Genomic DNA, 25,681 nt, shown 5'->3' with positions numbered 1-25,681 from the left:
TGCGGTTAAATGCACATTTCATACTGCTCTTCATAATGTTGGTTGTTGTCCTGTTATCTCTGCTCTATTACCCGTTAGTCTGTGAAGCAAATTCTGTCCCTTAACTCTGGCCTGGGGACATGGCCTGCTCTCAGGTCAGTGGCAGTTGAACAATCTGGACAGATTGGTTTCCCCAGGGTTAACTGGCTTTGCTGGATCCTGCTTTGCTCAAATCCTGTCTGAGCTCTTGCCTTGTGGAGCAGGAGGGTTGGGGCCTCTTGTCTGCACAGTGACTGCAAGAACCTCCCTGCCCGTTTCTGTAGCTCTGACAGGGCAAGGATCCTGCCCTTGTGCTGGGGCACCCCTTTCTGTACTTCCCAACGGGTCCCTTCTGAAACACAGCATTGCTTCCAGCAGCTCCCAGAGAAGGGCCCCCATGGAGGTCTTTGGTCTGGCTTACTTTAGGCTGGGTAATGGGACTGTAGCCAAAAATGATGTCAGTGCACATTAAGGGTTCTATTGTCCTCCTACTCCTTCCCTCCAAAAAAAAAAAAAAGGCATTGTAAGCCAGATGCTCGGTGTGAAAAGACCCTTTCTACTAAAAGGGAATACATAGAGAGTGCAACAGGCATTCTGAGCTCAAGAATATCATGACAGAGTTTTTTGCTGCCCTTTTACTAAACGGAAGATGCTGTGGTGTCTCTTAAGTGATGCCCTGAATGACAGAGCAATTAAACAGTGCTCTTTTTATTACTTCTTTTTTGTCCAAGAAGAGTGGAATGGTCCTAATATTATGGCAATTTGCATCTGATTTGGGATAGCCTTTTGAAGTAGAAAATTTGGCAATAAGAGTGGTCTTCTTGGCAGATCCTCCGATGTGTTGGCAAGGTTATTTTGTTTAGAGGAGATCAGTTTTTGGAGAGGGTGGATTTCTTGCTGCAACTTGAAGTGATGCTGGGTGGTACACTACTGATCTATTTTAAGAGTTTATTCTAGCATAATCCTCCCTTGGTGTTCACTATAGGAAGAATTTCAACTCTTCTGATTGATGAATATTGCGTACATTTATATGGATGCCATTGTAATGAAGCAGCAGTCATATGCCTCATTAAAGAAGGTGTTGCCACCTTCAGCAGCATTGAGGAGGTACAGGTTTGACTAGTTGGAAATGAAACTATGAAATGTGATGAGTCAAACATACTTAAGGGAAAGAGATTGGTGTGCAGCCAAGGCTGCAGACCACAAATACTTTGTGGCACAGGTACACACAGCCTTTGGAGCAGTGGCATAGGAAAGTCATAGCAAGTATTGCTTACCTGCCTCTTAACACTGACCTCTCCCTACTCTGTCCTGGGCTTTCTGGAAAACAAGCATATGCCGCCCTTGATTTACCAGAAGCAAGTTTTCAACTCAGTATTTCTTCTGAATTTGGTGTCCCAAGCCTCTGGTCTTCCAAGTACGAGCTCACAGGATGTTTCCCAAAGCTGAAAGGAAAATCTCCTGACATTAGCTTTTCTATAGAGAAAACTAGGAGGTGATTTTTTTTTTCTTTTCCCTTTTCTCTATTCCTTTTTTTTCCTGATGGCAGCTCTTTCTTCTTAGCCATTTTTGTGCCTTTATAGACTTAATTCTCTGTTTTGTGGTGTTTTGTCATGTTTCAGCTTCTGTCATTGTTTTGGAGACTGGTGTTGTTGTTGATGTGGGGGGGTGCATTAGGGTTCGGGTTTTTTGTTGTTTTTTTTTGTTGTTGGTTTGTTTGTTTGGTTTGGTTTCTTTCAACATATTGTCACTGTTTTTGCCAAACTGCTGTTTTTACTTTCTTTCCACCAACCTAACAAAATCTGGCCCAGCAGCTTTATCTTATCAAAGCATGGGGTGGGAGGAAGCATCAGTAGGACTGGGAACCATTATCCCCAGATTTCCCAGGTGTTGTAAGCAGAGACATTCCTATATTTCATTGCCTCAGAACAGGTTGGAATAACAATCAGCACTGCTCTTTGTGAACAGGAATATGTATTTTCTTTTCATTACCATTCCTTTTTGTTTTGTTGATGAAGTGAACTTGCTACGAGGATATTCTTTATTTGAAGGTGGATCATATTTCCCAGTCGTAATTTCTTGATGTGGTGTGGGACCCACGATGGCCTCTATGTCAGTCACCTAAATTGGGATTGGTGGGTTTGAATGCAAACTAACTCTCCTGGGCTGCAAGCAGGATGGTGCTGGGTCTGCCTGAGTGGAGCTGGAGCGGATGCAGTGCTATCACCCATCTGCCAGACAAGCCTTTTTTGGAGCATCCGATCCCAAAGGCAGGAGGCAGCTGAGGAACCCACAGGTGCATGAATTGCCCAATTTTTTTATCTCTTTCCTGGCTCACCTCCTGCTGATGCAAAACCTGTGGTGCATGTGGGAGGTGAAGAAACGAATGTGAGAGCAGTAAGATTAGCCACCTCTCAGGTGATCTTACCAAAGTGTGGGTTTGGGGTTTTTTTTCTTTTAAATACAGAAGAGTCTTCCCAGCACCTGCTTTCTTAGGACATGCCTTCGTGGATGGGTGCAGGCAGACCTGTGCTTGCCCTGCCTGCACTCGAAGCTGCTTGGCTCTCACCCAGAGCCAATCTTGGAAGCTGCATAGCTACATTGGCACAAGGTAGTGCCCAGGCTGACACCTCTGCCTCTCAGAAGGGCTTGGAACTCTGCTGGTATACTTCATAAGGCTTTTGGACTGGAGATGTTTTGTATCCAGACAGCTTGCAGCATATAGGAAACATATGGGGACAAATTTTTAGAAAATACTCTTTTTTTTCTCTTTGCTGTTTAGATTTGTCCGAGTCTTTAGAGGAACTGTATGATTTCAGCTATCAGCCCTGAAATTACAAACTTTGAGCTTCCAGTTAATTTTTCTTTATGGGAGGGGAAGACACTGCCTTTGTGTCAGAAAAATGGTCTCTAGACCCACAGTAATCCCTTTGCCTACTGTGTTTTGGGCATAACATTAAAACTATTTAGCCAAGGCCGAGAAAAGCAGTATCCAGCTGCATTCCCTGGAAAGAAGCTCATTGCAGTTTAGCCTGTCTCTGGTTGTTGTGTTGTAGGCTCCAAACTCTGTATTCTGTACAAACACAGTCATCCAAAATCAAAAACATCCTGACAATTGTAAGTTGAATATAACATAGACTGAAGATAATATAGCCTGGAAAGTCTTCTATGAAGACAGGCTGAAGAGTTGAGCCTGAAGAAGAGATGGCTCTGGAGAGACCTTAGAACACCTTCCAGTACCAAAAGGAGACCTAAAAGAAAGCAGGAGAGGAACTTTTTACAAGGGCTTATAGTGGTACAGAACAAGGGTGAATGGCTTCAAACTGACAGATTCAGATTAGGTATTAGGAGGAAATTCTTCAGTGTGAGGGTGCTGAGGCACTGTAACAGGCTGCCCAGAGAAGCTGTGGATCCCCAATCGCTGGAAGTGTTTAAGGCCAGGTTGGGTGGCATTTTGAGCCTTTCTGGTGAAATGGTGTCCCTGCCCATAACAGGGGGACTGGACTACATGATCTTTAAGGTCCCTTCTAACCCAAACTGTTCTGTGGTTAAAATGAGAGGCTTTTGTGTACTAATGTGAGAAAAGAGCTATAGTTTTAAACTGAATTCTCAGTAGAGAAAGAAACATCCAATGGACTTGGATTGTTGAGTAATACCTTAATCCTTTGGACACAGAAATATAAAGGATCACAGATAGGAGGAGATAAATACCATTTACCTGTCTTCTCTTGAAATGAAATAAACGTGGAGCAAGGTGATCAGCCTGGAAAAGTCCCAAGTCTGCCTGTGTAGGTCCTTATCCAGAAGAATGTACAAGTCTTTGCAGGAAAGTGTTACCCTTGCCTGTGATTGCTCTGACTGGTCAGAGTTCATGGTGTGCTAAAGCAAATTGCTCCCCATCGCCTGTGGCAGCCCCGGATGCCATGGGTGAGAACCTACACTGCTCCTTTCCAAGTGGACAGATGAGCCTGCAAGAGGTGACATTTCATCTAAAGCTGCTGCATATGTGGCCTTTGGACTCATCAGAATTGCTAGTGCTTTTTGTGTGACAAAAGAGTATGGTGTCCAAGATAAACGGAGGAGAAGAGGTCTGGGTATGCAAGCCTTCATTTAAAAAAGGCATCTTTCATCTCGCTGACAGAGAGGTTCCTGCAGCACTTTGATTGCCCTTTAATTATGTCTGTTTTTCCTGGTTTGTTTGAAAGGCAGATCTTGTTAAAAAAAGGTGCTGTGTGGAAAGAACTTGGCTGTCTCTGCTGCCCTTCCTTGAGGGCACACGGCTGAGCTGTCGGATTAATTTTTTTCCTGCATTATTAAAATGGAGGATTGTTTCTTGTGGATTTGAATGTAGGCACGGTGTGTTTCTCCCACCTTAGGTGAGGAGGGGCATGAGGGGTCGGTTAAAGCAGACAGAGAAGTCATGAGGTCTGACTTCTTCCCACGCTAACTTTCAGCATGATCCCAGAGGAGGTGCTTTAATCCTTCTGCCTTCAGTCTTTTGTTGTGTGCAGCTGGGCTGCCCCAAAGGCTGCAGGAAACCAAGCATGGTGTTGGGGAAAGGAGGCTCTAGAGTGTTGGGGTGAATGCCAGGTGTGGGAGGTCAGCAGTTTGTAGCAGCTCACAGTTTTCATGCTCTTTGATTTTATCTGAGATGCCACCGTTGTGGAGCCATTTGCTTCAATGAGTAGCTCAGCTTTTGTTAAAAGGAGTTAGGAAAAGCCTTAAGAGTTAGCCTTAGGAGCCTTCTCCTTAGGAGTTAGGAAAAGTGGAAAAAATCAACAGAAAAAAAGGGAAAATAAAGCCTGTCTTTGGTTAGAGAGAAAAGCCTGGCTATCTGATAGCCTAGATATAAGTAGTCAAATATAGACTAGAGGCTCAGCTGCCAAGCAAGCAAAATAACTCGAAAACAGGTTTCTAAATCCCTTTACAAATCTCAGTTTTAAAGAAAATCTGCATAACTTTTGAGGGCTTGACTCATGTTTGTAAGTGCCCAGGCTTGACAGTGCTCTATTTTTAAGTGCTGTCTTTATGTTGAATCTTGGGAGGTGAGATGAAAATTTTTTTTTTAAAAGTAACAACAAATCTTAATATAGCTGAGAATGCGGAACTGCCCTTAGAAAAATAGGTTGGACACATGAAAAGGAATCTTGCTCAGCAGGCTGAAGACGCAGAGCAACTTCTGTGGTTACGTTTTTCTTTCTTCTGGCAATTTTGGGGTGGGGATGTAGCTCATGCAGTCACTTGGCCTTACATTTCATGTCTAATGTAAGTCAAATATTCCTGTACATAAAGAACCTGAATGTAACTGTCTTAGCCCACTGGAAAAGCTGTTTGCTAAAATTCTGTTTTGTGAAACTCGAGGTAACCTGAAGTTGCTCAAAAATAGGAGTTACAGGATGGGTTGAGAGAAGTAGATGATGTTCCTTTTGAATTGAAGTGGTTCAGTACAAAAAGGAGAGGACAGGCTGTCTCTTTGTTGCTTCAGAGATGTGATTAGGTTTTAGTTATGCCTAGAGTCCTGAAGATTTAAATGGCATGAAAATGAAGTCAGCTGCTTAAATCCAAAGCTAATCAAATGAGGAGACTCTAAAGTAGGAGGATAATCTTTGTCATCTGACAGGCAATCCTAAATTCCCATGGGATACCTGTGCAGCTCTGCTGTAGTAATACATGTCTGTTGTGCTGAGACCAACTCTTCTACCTTCAGCCCAGCGGACTTTGTGTGGCTGGTAAGCCATAAAAACTGAAAACATGAACTTGAAGTCTCAGAAGAGAGGTGACACCATGTGCTAGAGAACTGCTGATGCTGCACAGAGAATCTTCTGGTGTCCAGTGGTGTAAAACTCATTTGAGGGATTTCACAGAAATTTTGAGGTGGTGCTGATGTGGCTGCGTGGGCGTGTTTTTCTAGAAGAATGTAGTCATTTTTTCAGACAGAAATGGATTGAGTGAATATTCAGTGTAGGTAAATTTAAAATATAAAAATATGCAAATACCAGAGTAGAGGATCTTTTAAAAAACAAAACCCCTGCTCAGGGAACACAATTATTCAGGCTGTGCATACATCTGATTACCAAGCTCCCAAGCTGGTGAGAGCAGCTCTTCAAACTCCTTGAAGCTTTCCTCCAGGGTGTACCAGCACTGCAGGCAAAATGCCCTTGCAAAGCCGAAGGTAGCAAAAAGGGAAGCGGGGTAGATAAAAGCAGGCAAAGCCATCCTTTGGGTTAGTCTGGGGAAGACTCTGAAGAAGCTCATTTTAAAATAATTTTCCTGACTGTGATTTGAGATGTATTTAATGCTTTCACAAAAAGTTACCTTGGAAGAACACAGGTTTGGGACGCTGGGACACAGGCTGGAGGGTGAGCAGGCACTGAGCAGCAGCTCACTTTGCGTCCTGCGTGTGTTCCTGGCTGCTGCAGAGGCAGCAGTGTGAGTCGGGCTGGGGCTCTGCTGACCTGCTGTGCTGGCCTGGGTTGGTGGTGTTTCACGCATTCCATGTCCCTTGGCACAACAGGACTTGGTGGGGACACTGGAATTGGAATCTCTGGGATGGTGTGTGCACACGAGGGAATAGGGGGCTGTTTGCTGTGCAGCTGCACTGCCCTCTCAGGGCACAGGGGCTGCAGGAAGCAGCATGTGAATCCTCAATACTCAGACAGGCTTTCATGAAAGAAGTCCCTCACCTGCACTATTTTGCCTCCCTGCCCCAGCTTTTTATACAGCTGTGGTAGGGAAAAGACAATGGTTGTAAACTATTACCAGATCAAGGTTTTACATTGCCATCTCCCATCATTGTTAAAACTGGTAGAGGATGTTGCAGAACCTGTGCAAAGAGGACCTTGATAAGCAGCACTTAGCAGAGCCAGAGCCTGTAGCTTTCCCAAGCCTGTGTAAGCCTCTGCTGCTCCGGGAGGTGGCATCAGCTCACTGCTGAGGCTCAAGTGGCGCTGGTAGAATCACCACTGAACGATCGGGTCCTGGGATGGTGCTCATGCAAAATCTCTGGGAAGGTGCTTCTGGCTCCCAAGGCTTTGATTATATTTTAAAGCAGTGACTTCCCAGACTTTATTCTTCAGGCAGAGAGGAGAGAAGCTCTTTGCAGGTCTTGGTGGCTCGTAAATTCCTGGTAATTAATCCTTACAGCTTCTGAGATGTGCCAGTAATGGGCATTGTGTCTGTAGAAAAGCCTTGCACCTGCAAGCCCATTATCTAGATACAAAGTACTCTGGTCTATCTGCTTATATCCACTTAAGGATTTTTCTTTATTCTGTTAAGCAGCATTGGACTTGTTCTCTAGCTGTGTGTGATTTGTGTTTTTAAGAGGGTTTTTTGTTGCTATTTCAAGCAGTTGTGAAAATGAAATTAGATATGTTCAAACATGCAATTAATTTTCCCTGTAATTAATTTTTTTGTAAGAATAATGGAAAGGTTTCTCTTACCCTTTCCATCTGAATGTTAACAGGGTATTGCAGGTCTTACTAAGGAATATTCAAAGTAGTCTTCAACTTAGTGCAAAGCCCAGAAACCTTCACTGGAATAATGGTGTTATTTCTGTGTTTAAAGATTACATGTTACCTAATATTTTTTAAAAGCTTTTAATAGCCTTTAGAAAAAAATCTCAGTCAAGTACTTTCAAGCATAAGCTGTGCTCATGTAAAACTCATGGAAAGATTTAACTTACCCAGAGTAACATGAATTTTTTGGAACATGGTTGTGTTCTTACAAGATGCTAATAAATGCAGTGAGGGTTGATTGGAGGAGCATTCATTTTGGTGAAAGTTTGATGGTGATATTTGAGAGTTCTTTGGTGGAAAGATGGGTGGAGTCTTCCTAAAGTTTGGAGAGTTTGTTGAAATCTGTTTTGGACAAAGTGGCTTTGTCTCCTCCAGTGGCTTATGGAAAGACTTAAGAATGTTATATTGCTTCTCAGAGACTTTACCTGATGTCTCAGAAGAAAGATGGTGCTGCTTGCAGTGGCAAGGACCAGCATTTGGGCCTTAGCACTCCCCGAGTATCCCTCACTCAGTGGTCAGCCAGGACTCTGTGTGTCACTACTGACAGCTGCTGCTTTCCTCTCCTGCAGGTTTTCATTTCTGTGAACTGCCTCAGCACAGATTTTTCCTCTCAGAAGGGAGTTAAAGGCCTGCCCCTGAATCTTCAGATTGACACTTACAGCTACAATAACAGGAGTAACAAACCTGTCCACAGAGCCTACTGCCAAATCAAAGTCTTCTGTGACAAGGTAAGGTTGGATCAATGGGCCAGTGACTGTTTTGGAAAGGCTGCTCCACAGCTTAGCAGCATTTTTTTTTTTTTCTAATTGTGTCACTTTCTATTTTGGCTTTTGAAAAGTCCTGCCTGTGTTTAGCCTTTGCAAGGAAAAAATTTCAACCCCTTCTACTTGGCTCATGGATATTATGATGACCTCAAATAAATTTGCTGCTCTCAAAATGCTGGAGTGTTAAGTGTTCCTGAGCATTGACTTTAGGGAAAGGTCAGTCAGTGGCAGACTGACACTGGGAAAAGCCTCAGCAACAGCAATCATTGCCATTGACTGGAGCAAGTGCAGGCTTGTCTTTTTGCCCAAGTTCTGTTGTGTTGGTCCTTTTACATTTCTTCATGTTCTCATACTGCATTCATTACAAAAAAACCCAAACCAATAACTTGCAGAGCTTGTGAACAAAAGATGTACCACCATGAGATACAGCAGCATAAAAAAGCACATTTACAAGCTGGATGGGTGCTGTAATTTGACTGCTCTGCCTAATGCATTTAGCACACAGAATGAATGTCTTTCCCAAAGCCAGTATTCAACAGAAGCTGTGAAAAGAAACAGCAGAAGCAGAGCTGAAAGCATCTGTAAAAGCTAAACTAAGTTTGCAAAGAAAGGAAATTTCCTGATTTCCATAACCTGTCCGTGCCTGAGTAGTCTTTTGAAGGTTCAGGGCAAGTAATATGTAATGTTGTTATTTCCAGAGTGACCAAGATTGTTCTAGGCCATGATATAAATGCTTCCTGAAGTTCCCCAGTCCTTTTGATTGCTGAGAACCATATTGACTTCCTATTTGCTGATATCCTGCTTGATTTGGGCCTCTTATTCTTTGAATCCAGACTTGGTCTTCATAGGGCAGACTCTTTCAGGTGATGACTCAATTGCCTCTCTGCAGCTGAGGCAGGTCTGTATCCCCTCCTCTGGTCCTGTGCTGGCTTTGCCAAACCACTGTGTGGTCTTGCCTCGTCTTCCCTAGGACACCAACACAAAGATTCATCTCAGGCACCATTGTTCTGTCTGTGCTTACCTCACAAGATACACAGTGCCCTCTGCACTGTGTTCCTGCTGTAGTGTCCCATTAACTCACCCTGCCACATTCTGTTGTCCATTTATAGGTTTTTAAATGGGTGCCTCTGCATTCCTGCACAGCTGGGAGAGGTGCCTGTAGCTGCTCCTGTTGTGGTACTTTCTGCAAAGAATTTAAAAGGACTTACCAAAGGCTCTCCAGAGCCATCTTAAAGACTTGCCAGTAAGCCTAAGAAGCTTGGGTCTCATGAGATTTCTTCAGGCCTTAATTTTTCCTTCTTTTTCTATTTTCTTTTTCCTGTTTTGAGATGAGATTGAAGCAAGTGTGTCATCTAACATTTTTTCAACAAAGTAATCTGGGAGTCTTGTGTGCTATCAACCTGTTTTCTCTGCAATAGAGAGAGGACAAACTTACTACAGGGTAGGGGGGGATCTTTTACTCCTAAATTGTCCAATTAATTACTGACACAATGCTAAAATGACTGACAGGCTGGTGCCACTGCTAATAAGACAAATCGGTTAATAAAAAGGCAGGTGTGGAGTCAGCATATAGACTCCAATGGCTTCCTTCAAGCTATGGCAGAAATTTCAGCAAATCTAGTAAAATAATAATGCCAATGCATCTTTTATTTCCCTTTGGGATTTTCACTTACTTACTCTCCTGATTTATTCCTCCAGATACTTTGCAAATAGTGCCTGAATTAAAAGAGGAGAGAAGAAAGGAAGGAGAAATGTAAATCAAAATCAGAACAGGATAATAAAATATAAAACTGAATCTCAACATACTGTCCTTTCACCCTTCCCTTCTTCACAGGCTCAGCTTCACTCCCTAATTCTCTCCCTTGTCCCCTGCAGCAGTGCAGGGGAATGGGGGCTGTGGTCAGTTCTTAGCACATGATGTTCCTTCCTCCTCAGGGGGAGGAATCCTCACACTCTTCCCTGGCTTCAGCATGGAGTGCCTCCCATGGGAGACAGTTTCCACAAACTTCTCCAACATGAACCCTTCCCACAGCCTACAGTTCTTTACAAACTGCCTCAGTGTGGGTCCCTTCCATGGGGTGCAGTTCTTCAGGAGCAGGCTGCTCCCGTGTTGGTGCCGCATGGAGCCACAAGTTCTGACACAAACTCCAGCAGGGGCTCCTTTCTCCATGGGGCCACACGTCCTCACAGAACCCTGCTCCAGCTCAGACTTCCTGTGGAATGTCAGCCTCCTTTGGGTATCCACCTGCTCTGGTGTGGGGTCCTGTACAGGCTGTGGGTGGATGTCTGTTCGACCATGGACCTCCATGGGCTGCAGGGGCACTGCTGCCTCACCATGGGCTGCACCACAGCCTGCAGGGGATTCTCTGCTCCAGTGCCTGGCTCTCCCTTCTACACTGACCCTGGGATCTGCAGAGCTGTTTCTTTCACATATTTTCACTTTGCTTCTGACTGTTGCTGTAGCATGTTTTTTCCCTTTCTTAAATACATAAGCCCGGAGTCACTACCACCATTCCTGATGGGCCTTAGCTGTCTTAAGCTGACTGAGACTGGCTCTGTTGGGCATGAGGGAAGCTGTTCCTTGGAATAAGCATCCTCTCAGAGAACCTATCCCTGTAGCTCCTGCATGCTATCACATCATACATAAACCCCATGTACTCATGGACCCTAATGCTGGCTGCTGGCTCCAGGCTTCTTTAAGACCACTGGCGTTTCAGAAAGAGTGCCTGTTTTCTGCCCTGTAATGAATTGTTTGTAATCAGCCAGCTGATTTTGAATGTTTATAGGACCATTGTTACTATAGTATTCACACCTGTTACAGCCCTGAATGTGTTTGTCCTCATGTGATCACTCTTACCTGTAGAAATTTTGTGACCCATATTTTCTTCATGGAGAGCCAAGTCTATAGTTTGTTGGAAAAAAACCCACAGACCAACAAAAAATTATGATGTTGTGGCCACCTCACACAGATGTCTCCTCTATTCCTTTGTCAAGGCTGTGCTTGCAGTGCCTGGGATGTTTGGCTTTCTTCTACTCCTGTGTGGTTTCAGGAGCTGAGTAAAGCAGTACAGGTATAATGGTGTCATCCTGTAGAATGTTAGGGCACAAGCTTCCTCCAGGCTTGGCCAGCAATATTGGGGCTGACCTGTCCCAGAGGAAGAAGACCTCCTCTATTCCGAATGGTACCTCAGCTATGCATCCACATGAGGAGAACTGAACACAGCGTTTCACAGACTAGAGCTTGTGTCACCCTCTGGGATCTGCTGATACGCTGGTAGCAATGGGCAGTGCTGTGGGAAGGCTTTCATGGGATGGTAGGAAGAAATGAGTGAGATGCTCTTGGAAGGAAAGAGTGGGTGCAAGGCTGCTGGAGCACTGATGTGAATGGGCAGCAACATGGAGACTGTTTCAGTTGCTCGATCACAGAATGGTCTGGGTTTTAGCACCTTTAGAGGTTATCTAGTCTACATCTCTGCCATAGTCAGAGATGGATTCCACTAGACCAGCTTACTCAAAGCCCCATCCAGCCTGGCCTTGAACACTTCCAGGGATGGGGCATCCACAGCTTCTCTGTCTGACCTGTTCCAGTGCCTCACCACCCTCATCAGAAAAAAATTTTCTCCTTAGGTCCAGTATAAAACTATCTTCTTTCAGTTTGGAACCACTGCTCCTTGAGCTCTGCTGGCAGGACAGAAAAACCTGTTACCAAGATATAACTTAGTTTTTTTTAATGTGGGTTTTGAGGCATATTTATCTGGGCCCTAGTAGACTGCGTTGACTTTCAAGCAGGGAATGGGAAGGCAGAGGTTTTCTCAAAATGAGATTTTGAGAAAATGCATGCTCTTGTTGAATCAGCATATTCTCCACGAGGAAGCAGATGCTGTTCTGTAACACAGTGTTTGAGTAGCACAACTTTATTGTTTCCACATGAAAGGTAAAAATCAGATCTGGAACCAAATCTAATCTTTCTGTTGTCAAGCTGAGATGTGACTGCTCTGGTATGGGATGACACAGAAGGGTTCAGGTCCGGCTGTGTGGAGGTTTAGGTGGGACGTCTTCACTGTAGTGGGCTATTTCATCTTTATTGGGTAAAGCAAAGCTGACAATGCCTGTGTCTTCATGTATAATTTTTTTTCTTTTTCACCACAACTGCCTGAAGCTGTTTTTTTCCTCTCATTGGGTGGAAGAAAAGATTATATGTGTTAGCGTGTATCAAATTTCTTGGCTAATTTTCCTTTTTATTGCTGGTGCAGATAAGCTCAGTACTATCAGCAGGCATAGGCAGCCTGGCAATTATAGAACATTGATTTACTGGGAAGTAAAGAGGGCTGTTCCCCTTTTCCCATGCACCATTAGGCCCAGGCTCCTATCCCATGGCCACAGGAGTTTTGACACCTCATTTGCTGAAGCTAATCATGTCCTCCTCCAGTACCCCATAGAAGGATGTGGGTGTGTTTTGGCAGCTTTGAAGGAGAGGGAATGAGAAATAAAGGCTTGTTGTGGCCAGGTAACTGTTACCTTTTGCCCAGCTTTGCAGGAGGGTATTGGGAGACAGGTAGGACGTGTGTATAACAGTTTTGGTGACTTGGTGGTAGCACCAGGATTGAGTGTTGGGGATCTGCTGTGGGCTTATCACTTCATGCAGCTGGCAATGTGACATCCCTGACTTAACTCGCAGTCACAAGGGAGGTCTGGGCAGAGCTGGAGGAACGAACACTATTCCAAAGCTTCTTCCTTCCTTTTCTTTCTTCATTATAGCTGTCTGCACCTTGCAGAAAAAAAATGGCAATATGGCACTGTCCCCTCTGCTGCTTGGTTTGGAAGACCAGGAACAGTGCAGGCACGAACCCAGTTAGGGAATCTGTGGATTCCACCATGACCTGGCCCCAATGAAAAGAGAAGAAACCATTCCTGCTTTAAAGCCATGCATGTCTGCAGCTTGAGCTCAGTGAAGGCTGGTGCAACTGCTGCAGGCTCTGTGTGAAATGTGCTTGCACTTGGTGATCCAAGTGTGGTGTGACTTCTGTAGGTTGTAATGACAATCAAGGGAACTCCTAAACTGTGGGAACCTGCAATTCTTCATTGTTTTAAACAGTTCAACTATACTTTTATCTACCACTTTATACAATTGTTATAGATGTGTGTGTCTTTTGTCATTGTATCTCCATCTGACTTGAAAGAAAAATAACTGTTTGCATCTTAGATACGGTTATTGGATTTCATTAGATGATAGGACTCAAAAGTAAGCAGATCTTAAAGTTGGCACACTCTGGCAAACCTGCAGTTCGGGCACTGTGGAACTGATCTCCACAAACATAGCTCTGGAAGAATTGGTGTTCCTGCCTCTGCAGCTGAAAAAAGCCTCAAAAAATTAAAAATACCTTCTCTTTCTCTCTCCCCGCCTTGTCCTCTTCTTTACTCCCCCATTCCTTTCCCTTAATCTCTTGTCTGACAGGGAGCAGAGAGGAAGATAAGGGATGAAGAGCGAAAGCAAAGCAAAAGAAAAGGCAAGTGCACTGATCCCAGCTCTCAGTTGAATGCCTGTAAGTAGAACTTATTCCATCAGTATTTTAAATATTGAGTTTCATTTTGGCTGCAAATAGCTTGTGCAGTAGAACCCTCAAGTCAATTTTTATCCTCTATGGACCAGTGTTTGTTTTAAGCAGTTCCTTATGGAACAGTCACTGTGTTTTGCAACACACTGAGTCATTTAGGGCTTCATTCTGTATGGTTCTTTCTGTCCAAGACAGGGTCCTGCTGTATTCAGGTATGGGCTGTAGCAGTTGAAGTGGTGTGGTGAGGGTGGGATTTTTGGCCCATGCTGGAGCCCCTCCCAATCCAGGTGGCAGTGAGAATGCTTGGTTCCAAATATTTTCAGCTTGATTCTAAACCTAGGTTTTAACTTACATTAAAAATGCATTTGCAACTCCTCAGCAAGGCTGCAGCAGCTTTGAGGCTGAGCCTTCAGCTTCTCAGCCCTGTGCTTGCTCTTCTAGAGCAAAGTGGTCCTTAGTAAGTAATTTCAAAGTTTCTGTATGTGTGAAGTATGTGGAGACCTCAGCACTGTAGTACATAAAGGACAAGGAATTCCTTTCTGCTGAGCATCTTCTTTTAGCTGCTGCAGATGAGAGATCCTGTGTTTGGATGACTGGTTATTCACCAGCAGAGCTGCCTAGAGGAAGCTGTAACTCTCCGTTCCTTGTTGGCACGGGGCAGGCGCGTGCTCTCGCTTGCTCTGCTGTTGACAGCCTGACTGGTTCAGCCAGCGCACAGCGCTCAGCTCGCTGGGCAGGATTTTCCTGACACAGCAGGTACAGGCTGCTAGAGCAGCTTCAGAAGATAATGCTGAAGGGAATCCGTTTGCTCAAGGCAAGTTGTGGAAAGGGCTGGGTTTTTGGTTTCTTTCGAAGTACCTCACAAGAAGCAGGCTTAGCACACTGTTAGCGTTTCACAAACAGTTACACCAGCAGCTCCCAAAAGATTACTGCATGCAACCCTTTGCATCGTGGCTGGAAGGGGAAGGCAGTTTCAATACACATTTCCCAGGATTTTAGGATTTTACAAAAGCTGCTTTCCAATGTTAATTTTCTAGGCTTGGGCTTAGCCCTATGTGATCCTTATTTTTCTGGAAAGTGCGATCTTTGGATTTTTAGTCCTTATGTGGGAAGTTTTTGATTCCTTGAAGCCATAAGCTGTTATACTCACTTCCAGGATCACAAATATCCCATGTACATGAACTCTTCAACAGTTGGTGGTTTTTGGTCAAAGTTATTTTTACAGAAATTCAGCAATCTTTAAAATAATCAGTTTGCTAGGAGAAAATAGTGTCTTCCCTACTGGGGACATGAGAAATGGTTTTGTTTGAAAAACATTTGTTTTGTTTGCAGTTGGTTTGACCTCAAATGGATAAGTTTACACTTGGTAGAACAAAGTCTTCAACTGTGATATTTTGACATGAATATGTCTGAAATGCAGTTTAAGTCACCTCCTGCCTCACTTTCTCCTCAGAGGGTCTTTGTGGATGAAGTCTGTCCTCTTGGTGGGTTGTGTCACATCACCTGGTACATTGTGAGAGCCAAAGGGCTCTGTGGGAGACAGTGCTGACCCTAGGGTGATGGACTAGGGGCTGGCACCCTGAGGTGACCAGGATGAATAATGAGAGGAACATATCACAATGTGAAACTTGGAAGTGTGGAATCAAAATGTAACTTCAAATATAACAACTTGAACAAACCAGTATTTGTACTACCTCTGTAGCATAGTGCTACTCTGGTGCTGTCTCTTTAAGATGCTCCCAATTGGGAAGGCACAAGTCTTGGGAAGACAAGAAAAAGTCCCTTTTTCTTTGTATCCTCCTGCCATAGGAACACCAGCAAACTTTTGATGGAATGGAGAGGGAGAAGGTGGAGCAGGGACTAGTTTTTGCCCTCTGTTTGGATGGCTTACTTGGTACATGGAAGACCTTGGTTCCTGTCTTGAGCTGAGTGCAAGGTTATTGTCCATCCTAATTAAAATCTAAATGAAGATGAGCTGCTCAGTTGGAGGGGCAGAGAAAGCTTTGACTACTCTGTGTAACAAGTCCTCAGGGCTCAGGCACTTAGTTGAGAGGTAGACAACCAAAGTTCAAACTCCTTTACAACATGAGCTTTTTTCTTTGACTCTGACTGCAGAATACCCTTGTTCAGCAGCGTATGTACCTTTTAAATGATGTAGGGCCCCATCAGGGCCTTTAGTATCCTCTATCTCGATCTTTGTCTCCGCAGTTTCTGATGTCAAAGTGCCCATGCTTCCCTCGCACAAACGTACCGACATCACCATCTTCAAGCCCTTCATGGACCTGGACACTCAGCCTGTCCTGTTCATCCCTGATGTTCACTTTGCCAACCTGCAGCGTGGGGCTCACGTGAGTAAAGCTCATGGGTGTGGGGATGAGGAGGCTCTGAGATGTGTTGCAAAAGGCCTGGAATGCTGTGTGTGCATGTGTACATACGAAATGTCAGACTACAGCAGTGCTGTATTCAAATACCGGCTGAGTCTCATATGGGCAAGAAATGTTGCTCCAAGATACATTGGCTGGAGTTAACTGGGATTGTTTCACCATCAAATTATTTTCCTATCAAGTCCAGTTTCTGTGAACCTTAAAGGATTTTCCCATAGCATTTCCACTGCATGAACTGCAGGGTGTTCTTGTAACATCCCTTGAGATCCTGGTGTGCTGTTGTACAGCACAGACTCCTCCAGATGCCTGCTGCAGGGTGAAAATCTATCCTGTGGAACTGGTATGTGTGTCAGCTCTGTGATCCACTGCCAGAGCGCCCTGCCTCAGTGTTCCTGGAAAGTTCCAGCTTACAAGAAACTGGAAGGGAAAAGATTAGCAGGTAACCAGGTTTCAAAATTTTGAACTTTGCTGTGCCAGGAGTTCTGCCATGCTCTGACATAATCTAAACCTTACTTTTTAAGAGCATTGCCTGAACTCCTAGCAAGGATGGAGAATAAACTTGTGTCTGTAAGGCTGACATTCCAGCATGTTTTTCTGCAAAGGCCCTAGTGCTGAGTTTTGTCAGATGACTCTACACCAGTCCAGGTAGAAAGCTGGTTAGCTCCTCTTTGTTCCTCTTTGATTGCATTTGAGATCCTTTATTATTTTTTATGAAAAAAGGCAAAGAAGATGTTTATTTGCTTTTGGAGCCATTTAATTTACCATTGAAATATTATAAGAGAAAATTAATTATAGTTCTGGATGAAATATTCACAAAATCTCCCCTTTGTTTTTAAAGGTCCTTCCTGTTGCTTCAGAAGAACTAGAGGGTGAAAGGTAAGAGCTGCTCTTCAACCTCCTGACACCTTGCCCTCAGACAGAAGGATAAGTCCTTGTAATTGTACTACTGCTAACTTTTTGTCCTGTCAATGACAGCTCCAACCTGAAGAGAGGAGCCTATATTGGTGAAGAGGACTTCATTGCTACTCCAAATAAGATGGGCAGAATAGAAGAGCCAAAAAGAGGTATTTTCTTCTTTCAGAGACTGAATTTTTGGAGTATTTATCCATCATGATAGAGAGATGCATCTGAGGTTAAAGAATTTTTAATTCATACTGATGTATATTTCAGACTGATTTTTCTGGCTTTGAGTAGTGACAGTTCATGTATCAAGATGTGGTTCAGCTGTGCAAATATTTTACACTGTGAGAATTTCTGGGTGTTTCTGTCAACTCAGACAGTAATGGGCTCTGTACCTATAAGGAAAGAGAGTCAAGACAAGGTGAGCAGCTTACCAGTATCCCTAATGGACTGGGGCAGAGAATTCATCATGTAATCTGCTATAAAATGCTCTGGAAATCTCCTCTAGGACTTCAAGCAATGAACACCGAGAACTAGTTCTGGGTATAAAACTGTTGCATCTTTTAATGGTGCCAGGAAATGCAATGTTCACCACTGAGAGCCAAGCTAAGAGAATATTCTGCTATTTTTTAACTGAATTCCAGTCTTTGCAGTTTCCATGTTACTGTGGTGTTGTGGAAGGAGATGAGATGTCCCTTTGGGGTGTTGGAGGTGGTATACCTGCTTGATGATAGTTGTATTTGGAAGAACCACAACAAAGCTTGAAGTATTAAACCTAGGAAGCAGCAAATGCTAAGTTTAGCAAGTCTGACCATAATGGGGCTGCACTTCTGCAGTTTGGATAAACTAGTAAGGAAGGATGAATTTTATAGAAGAAAATCAGACTTCTTGTTTTTTCATGTTGCTGTATGCCATAAAACGAGGCCCATGGGATTCTCTCTGCTTTGGCTGACTCTCATCTGACCTGTGCTGTAACTGGGAGTACGTGTCCTGTCTTCCTTTTTCAAATCTACAGTCCTCCCTTTTTAAACCTGCCTTTGGCAGGCAAATTGGGAAATGCATCAAGGTGCTGTGCTGTCCTGAGTTCACCTTGTTCCATTAGAAATGCCAGTAATTGTTCCATGTTGCAGGTGTGTCAAAGCTGTGGCTGATGAAAACCTTGCAAATGACCCAGGCTGCAATACCTAGTCATTAGAAGATGGATTAAAGACAGCAAAGCTGTTAAAGTCCAAGCTTTCTTGCTCTCCTGGCTTATTCCTCAGCCTTAATGCAGTTTTTAATGAGGCTGATGTTACATGCAAGGAGTCTGTGCTAGCTTGAGAACGCTAGGGATGCTCACCTAATTGCAGTTCTTGCTCTTTTGTTCCCCTCCTAGCAGGAGACCAAGCCTGCATTGTATGTCAGCTCTGGTGGTAAGAGTATTACTGAAACACAGCAAGGGGTAAGAAGAAAGATAGGACAGTGTAGGAGGGGCACAGAACTCTACAAATAAATTATTTAAAAATTAGAAGGTGGCCAGGATGGCTTCACCTGCTGTGATAGCATCTGTCAAATCACTTGATTGTGAAAAGGCTTGTGCCAAACGACTGTAAGATATAGAGGAACCCTAGAGTCTCAAAGATTTGTGTTTTGTGTTCCTCCTTTCTTTGTTTCACATATGACCTTCTTTTTCTAATCATAGAGAAAATAAAGAAAATACAAAAATACTTTGACAATAAAGATGCTTGACCATACAGTGGCTTTATGTGCCAGAAGTAAGTTCTGAGCTAACCTAGCTGTGCATGTTTGTGCTACAATCTTAGGTGTATATTGAATGTATGTATATAAGATCCTCAGTGGATGTCCCCATGTGCTTAGCCACTGTGGGATATGGTTTTTTCCTGAGGAGCAATTGCACAGTTAATTCCTCTCCAAATTGCTTTCCAGTGTTGCTGTATGTCCGAAAAGAGTCAGAGGAAGTCTTTGATGCACTCATGTTAAAGACACCATCTCTGAAAGGCCTAATGGAAGCGGTAAGTAGTGAGGTTGGTTTATAGTCCTTGAGAAAAAGCCCTGGCAAAAAACACTGGCCAGTCACAGGAGTCAGACTTTCAGTCATGGCTTGTTTCCACATATTTCTGCTCTTCTGGATAAGACTAAGGAAGATTTCCTTTCAATAACATGGAAATTAATGCAAATAATGCTTTCATTTATTATTAAGTGAATTCAGGAAGCTTGTCTTTTAAGTACCTTACCCCACATCTATGGGGTCTGGGTGTAAGAAGCCTTCCTGAAGTTCCAGGTGTGTCAAACTTGATGATTGGATGCTCCTCTTGTCAGAGGGGATACTTTTGTTAGGAGATGGAGTGATTTTCAGAATGTGTCCAGTGGCTTGGGTTTGTTTCAGCATTTCAAAGCCATGTTTGGGGCCCTGCACTGCCCCTTCACAAGCTGCTAATGCAGAGCTCCAAGTACCAACTTCTGTGTGTTGCTAAAGACTTATATTTATATATCTGTGCACACGTGTGAAATTGCTCTCTGGTGCTTGACTTCCAAAATAGCCTTCCACTGTTCCTGCTGCTGCAGAGCAAGGGAAGTACAGAGCTTAAGTCCAGGGAATGGTGTAATGTTTGGCATGAGCTCAAAACTGACATTTCTGTCTGTCTCTTTCTGTGACTAATGCCCCTGCTCAGGGAACAGGGGCTTTGGGGATGTACAGGCAGGTCTGGCCATTAACTTTTGGTTGTAGAGACAGTTCTGTGACCAGAATGCTTATCTCTTCCTGGCTGTGAGGCTTTGCCAGCTGGAAGGTGGGGGCTGATGGAGAGCAGGATTGAAGGCTGTGAAGTCCTCCCTTATCCCATGGTCCTGAAGTGAATCTGCACCTTTTTTGTTTCACTGGGATTTCTTAGAGCAAGGAACCAATGCTCACAGCTGTAGCTTGGGGGAAACTCCCTGTACATTTGCATGTCAAAGCAGTGTATTGGTTTGGTACTTACTGTCAATTTTGATAGAGCAGTAAAAAAGTAAACCATGCCGAGGTTACTGACCTCCCGACTTTCTGGAGGGTGTGCAGTGAAGTGCCATGGTCAGTGGCTGTGGCTCAGCACTGATGTCACCCTGCTGGGGAAGGAGAATATTTCTGGTCACCTTATGTCCTTAGCAGCAGAGGTCCTCTCTCTGTTGCTATTTCCTTCTTTCAGCCACTGTCATAACTAGCTTTCACTTGATCCCTCTGACACTAAATTTAAAAATGGTTTTCAGTATGCTAAGAGAACAGAGAGCCAAGAAAGGATGAGAGTCAGGATGTGGAGTGGGCTTTTAATGGGGGGGTTTTGAGTGTTGAGTGAGCCTTTTGAGCAGGAGGTTGCTGTATGAGGAGTAAGTAGCCAGGTTTCAAACACGATTAAATTTTTTACACAGAAGTTAGCTAAATGCAGAGAAGGGGTTCTGATCTGTAGATTTGTGCTATAATTTGGGATTTAGTGTTGCCTTTATAGGGCAGAGCAGTTGTCCTCATTTGCAGGCTTTTTGTTCCTTTCTGTAAAATGGGAAGTGAAAGACAATGAGACAAGCAGTCACCTTGCTTCACCAATCATTGCTTTCTTTTATTCTAGATATCTGACAAGTATGATGTTCCTTTTGATAAAATAGGAAAAATCTTCAAAAAATGTAAAAAAGGGTGAGTATGTACCTGTGCAGTAACTGCGTAAGAATATGAACACCTTTTTCAAACCTGTAGGCAGATCTGCTGTATAATTCCCCCATGCACTGCAGATATGTGAATGCCCTTTGCTGTTATGTGTGTGTGCACACAAGTACACACATTCAAACATCATGCACAGGGCTGAAGGAAGACTCTAGGAAGGGTCCTATAGAAATACACAGTCTGGCTTCCTGGGTAAATACAAGTCATGGACAATTAGCTCTCTGATCCAATTGTTGTTTGAACCAGAGTTGATCATGTCAGAGGAAGAAGAGTTCAGTTTGTTAAAAGACTCCCGATGATGGAGTCACCTCCTTCTAGCCATGTTAAATTGTTCCAGTGGTGACTGGACTCACTATGTCTGCATTTGGCTACAGTTACTAAACCCTGGCTGTCTTTTTGTGGGCTAAATTGAAGAGAACTTATTTGTGAAGTGTCTGTTTCTCCCAGAGGCCATACTTCATCATATTTTTAATTTTGTAGCATAATTAATTGATTTTCTGACCATTGTCTTCTTTTGTTTTATCTTTCAATTTCTCAGTAATTTTCTTGGGTTGTCTGTAAGTCAGTTTGACGTCTCAGCCCCTTCTCCTTCTAGCCAGAAAATTTCAGAAAACCTTCCAGGGTTATGCTTTCATAGCAGAATTACCCCACCAGAACAGCTGCAAAAGCTTAGAATCTGTGATATCTAAACCACTGCTAAGCACAGCTTTGTGTGTGTGCACAAATACACAGGTACTGGCCTTTCTGGCAAATGAAAGAAGTGGCCAAGCGTGGGTGGTTTCTTTCCTGCGAGCTCTGTAGGGTTTTTGCTGATAGTTTACAACTGACAAGCAAACGCATTCAGAGCCCCAGGTGCCTGCAGCTTCAGAAGGATTCTGCTGGTTCCAAGATATCTCTCCTTGCCTGGTCCAGGAGCCAGATTTAATCCTTCCATTCAGACCCTGAGAAGTGTGGCTGCCAGCCTTGATGGCAGGTTTGGGTCAGAACAGCCAGATTATGCTATGGGAAACAATGAGTCAGAGAGATGAGCAGGGATCTTGTGTTACCCTTGGGTAGTCCAGGATTTTTTAGGTTTGAGAGTACCTTTGCTCTCTTTGGCATTTAGAACTGTAAAATACCTGATGTATTTTGTTTTTCCAGAATTCTGGTCAACATGGATGATAACATTGTGAAACACTATTCTAATGAAGATACCTTCCAACTGCAGATTGAAGAGGTTGGAGGATCTTACAAGCTCACTCTGACTGAGATCTAAGATCACAGATCACTGTGGATTTTAAACAAAGGTCTCAAGTGAACATTTTCCCATAATTCAGTATGTTGGGCAAAACACTAATCACCTCCAGAAGAAAGCCAGATGTTTGACTTGTTCTGGGGAGCAGAGCAGTGGTTTTGCTTAATACGTTTGTGTTGGTGTTCTTGCTCATGACCTTATTTGCACTTGAAATGGGCAAGAAAAGATTGGCAATTAAATGGAGAGCATGTATATATTTTTACTAGTGTATAAACCACTAGTAGGTATGGGAGGGGAAATCTCCTGGAAGGTGGCCTTTTAGACTGGTGATGTCTTATTTATCTATTCAGTAACCATGTTTGAGCCTGTTATCAGCTAATACCATTTTACTGGACTGTTTTCTGCTAGGGAGAGCTGCAAAACTACTAATTGATACTAGTAGGAGTTGCATGCAGGTTGGAGAAAAGTCTATAATGTTTACTTGTGACCAGGGCAGACTGTTGAAATCACTTGTGTCATTTGGGGGGAAGGTAAAACTGCCTTGCTTATGAAGAACTCGCCTTAGTAACTGTGTGAACTCTCATCAGATGAAGCTATATTGTATATAAGTGCAATATATTTTTGAAGGTTTGTAAATGTGTACATATAAGCAATATATAATATATATAAAATATGGTGTTCTGTATATACCGTGAATATATGCAATGAAGCCCATCTAAAAGGATACCATATACAGAGAAAACATATTTAATGTAGATATTTAAAAATGGACAAACCCTTATCATGCACCAAAGGTGAGCACACGTTTGTACATTCATAGAAGGCACAAGAGACCTGCTTGTTAAACATGGATCTTCCTATGTAGAAGGAAAAAGATACCAGCTCTTTCCTAAATCCTCATGCACAGGTAGGCGATGGAAGTCCTGGTTTTGGTCATGAACTGTCATTAAGTCCTGAAACAGCTGTGTACTGCTATCCTGGGAGGTAATTTGGGCCAAGTCTGAGAGCTGATTGCTCACAAGAGGAGCATTCTCTTGAAGTCTTGTGTTTGGGGGTCAGGAAGAAGGTCTCCTGGAGGATGGATTTTTTTCTGTAGCAGTGTACTTAAGGCTCAGCTGGATGCTGCCCAAAGCTCAGGCTGGATGAACCCATGGGCTAGATGGAGTCAGCTTGCAAGGCCTAGGATGTCAACAACTGGAAATGCACAGGCAAGGCTTTTGAGAGAGGAAGGTGGCAAAATGGCTCAGCAGGCCAAGTGGTTAACAGGGATTAGGGCCTTCAAGTAGGTTATGCGTTCTTGGTGTCTGTACGTACGATGGACCTACTGCTGAGCTGGAGAGACCCAGTGGGCACAGCAGGGATCCTGCGCCCCAGCTGGGAGTGCCAGATACCTCCAAAAACACTGCCCCGTGCTGTTTACTCATCGTGTGCATGTGCTTATGAAGGAAAGGCACTCTTTGGTCAATAGCAAGTGAGAAATGAGCACTTAAAGGGCAGCACTAAGGCAAAAACCTCTGTTACATAGTGAGCAGATGAACATGAGTGCCAGGTCCAGTGTCAGAGCTTTAGTTAGGGATCTAGGTAATGAAAGAGGTTTATAACATTTTCAGACAGTACAAAGCTGCACATACCTCACCTAGGACATGAAGGTCAACCTGGAAAGACTGGAGAAATAGTAGCATATGATTTTACTTAATAAATAACGATTCTACTTAATGGTTAACAAATTGTAACCTACTGTTGGTTAGCTCTGTCATGGTGCTGTTTGGAAGAGGGCAGCAAATGTCATGTTGAGTTGATCAACAGGAGCATGACCTGCAAGAAATAGGAGACCTCCCTGCTTTGGCTCTGCTTGGCATCGCTCAGGCCTCCACTGGAGCACAGACAAGACCTTGTGGTCCTTTGGCCAGAGCTCATGGCTTCTGAGGAGGAAGGCCTGCATGATTTGCATGGTGAGGGGTCATGTTCAGATGGGATGATTGATGGGAGCAGTGTCCTGAGCCATGGAAATGTCCTACTTACCCATGGCAAGCACAAGGAGTAGTGGGTGTAAATCACAGAAATTCAGACTGGGTGTTGGGGCAGTTTTCTCTAGTGAGAAGTGCAGGTTGCCCATGGAAGCAGTGGTTTGGTATCAAAGGTCTTCAGAGCCAGGCTGAGCAAAGGTATCTCTGGACTGTCACAGGTGTAATTGATTCTCCCTTGGTGGTGAATCCAGGTGACCACTTGAAGTCCCTCCCCACCTTCTTTTTTGATGATTTATATAAAATACAATATTTTGGAATTTGTATTTGGATCAATCCTGAGCTGGTTCATTCCGTTCCCCCCTCTATTTCCCTCTCCTTCCTCCTCCTCCTTCACTGATGGGCCCCAACAGAGGGTTGGTGATGCTCTGGGCACTGCATGCTCCCCTCTTTGCTCTGTGGCTGGAGTTGAGCAAACTCCACACAGATGTATCTATGACTGTGGGCATGTGCCCAGAACACGTGGGCTCGAGGCCAAAGGAGAGAGGCTGATGTGCAGCTGAAGAGACTTGGCCAACACCTGCCACCCTGTACAGGAATCCACCTGGAGCAGCCACGGGACTCGTACCCAGCCAACCTGCTTGGGCTTCCCTTCGGCAGTCAAGGGAATAATTTTACTATGGCAAGGGAATTTTTTTTAAAAAAACCTGATATATAGAATACATATATATTTACACATTTTTATTGAAAATGGAAGTTTTATTATGGAAACTTGGTCTAGGGTCAGGGAAGTAGATTTAGAGTCTCCATAGAGGTAAGATTGACATGAATGTTTTTTCTTTTTACTGCTTAATGAAGTATGTGAACTAAATCTGACGATTGTTTTCCACTATAAGATATTCTGGGACACGGGTCTTATAACAGTAGCAGCAATGTCATGTATGTTTTATGAAACTGATTTTTTTTTGTTTTGCCTACTGTTTTTTAATTGAAAATGTATTTTAAACCAAGCTATTAAATTTTATATGTTCATTTCTAATGATGAGTCTTTTATATAACAAATGCATCTGCTCTTATCCCTTCAATTTTCCTCTGACACGGAATCTATAAAACCCTGGTGATTGTTTCCTAGTTTCTCCTTGCAAAAGCAAATAATCCCAGTGCCAGCCTTGCTGTTGTTATTCCCACGTAAGAACTGGCCAGCCCCATTCTCATTCTCTGCTTTGTTCCAGCTGACCTTGTTCAGTTCGGTGTGTGGGGAAGCTGCAGCATTTGCTTCCGCAGGACCCTTTCCTTTGGCAGGAGAGCAGAACATCCATGGGTAAGGTCAGGTGTGTAGGGGGACCACTAGTGAAGCTGCAGGCATTGACTTTCCCAAGCTGAAAACAAATGCTAACATCTCCAGGAAAATCCTAGTGCCATGGTATCTGGAGTGGTGTTCACCTCCTCTGTCAGAAAATGTCTCAACAAGCTTTTGCTGTAGCTGGCTCCCAGCCCCAGCAGCAGTTGCTGTCCTGGAGCAGCTCCTGTGCCGGCATCTTCCCAGCCACTGAGCTTGTGTCAACATGCTGGGGCTGGGTGGGGAGCAGCGTGGGTGGCAGAAGATTTCTGGGCTAGGAAAAGGCCAGGAAAATATTTACTGATGTCCTTATTTATTTGT

The 25,681-nt window shown here is 43.8% G+C and overlaps 1 protein-coding gene across 1 annotated transcript in view; it reads left to right on the top strand.

The window, feature by feature from the left end:
* The window catches only part of GRHL1 (grainyhead like transcription factor 1), a 40,889-nt gene extending 15,863 nt beyond the window's left edge, over positions 1–25,026 (top strand). The window contains exons 9-16 of the mRNA XM_058835225.1: positions 8,102–8,260; positions 13,752–13,839; positions 16,060–16,199; positions 17,074–17,111; positions 17,211–17,299; positions 19,062–19,147; positions 20,732–20,796; positions 21,964–25,026. Of these exons, the coding sequence (XP_058691208.1) occupies positions 8,102–8,260; positions 13,752–13,839; positions 16,060–16,199; positions 17,074–17,111; positions 17,211–17,299; positions 19,062–19,147; positions 20,732–20,796; positions 21,964–22,078 (780 nt within the window). The 3' untranslated portion in view covers positions 22,079–25,026. The remainder of the gene's footprint in view (positions 1–8,101; positions 8,261–13,751; positions 13,840–16,059; positions 16,200–17,073; positions 17,112–17,210; positions 17,300–19,061; positions 19,148–20,731; positions 20,797–21,963) is intronic.
* Positions 25,027–25,681: the final 655 nt, after the last annotated feature.

Source organism: Poecile atricapillus, chromosome 3 (genome assembly GCF_030490865.1).
Source record: "Poecile atricapillus isolate bPoeAtr1 chromosome 3, bPoeAtr1.hap1, whole genome shotgun sequence".
Lineage (NCBI taxonomy): Eukaryota > Metazoa > Chordata > Aves > Passeriformes > Paridae > Poecile > Poecile atricapillus.
This window is presented reverse-complemented; position numbering and strand designations above follow the sequence as displayed.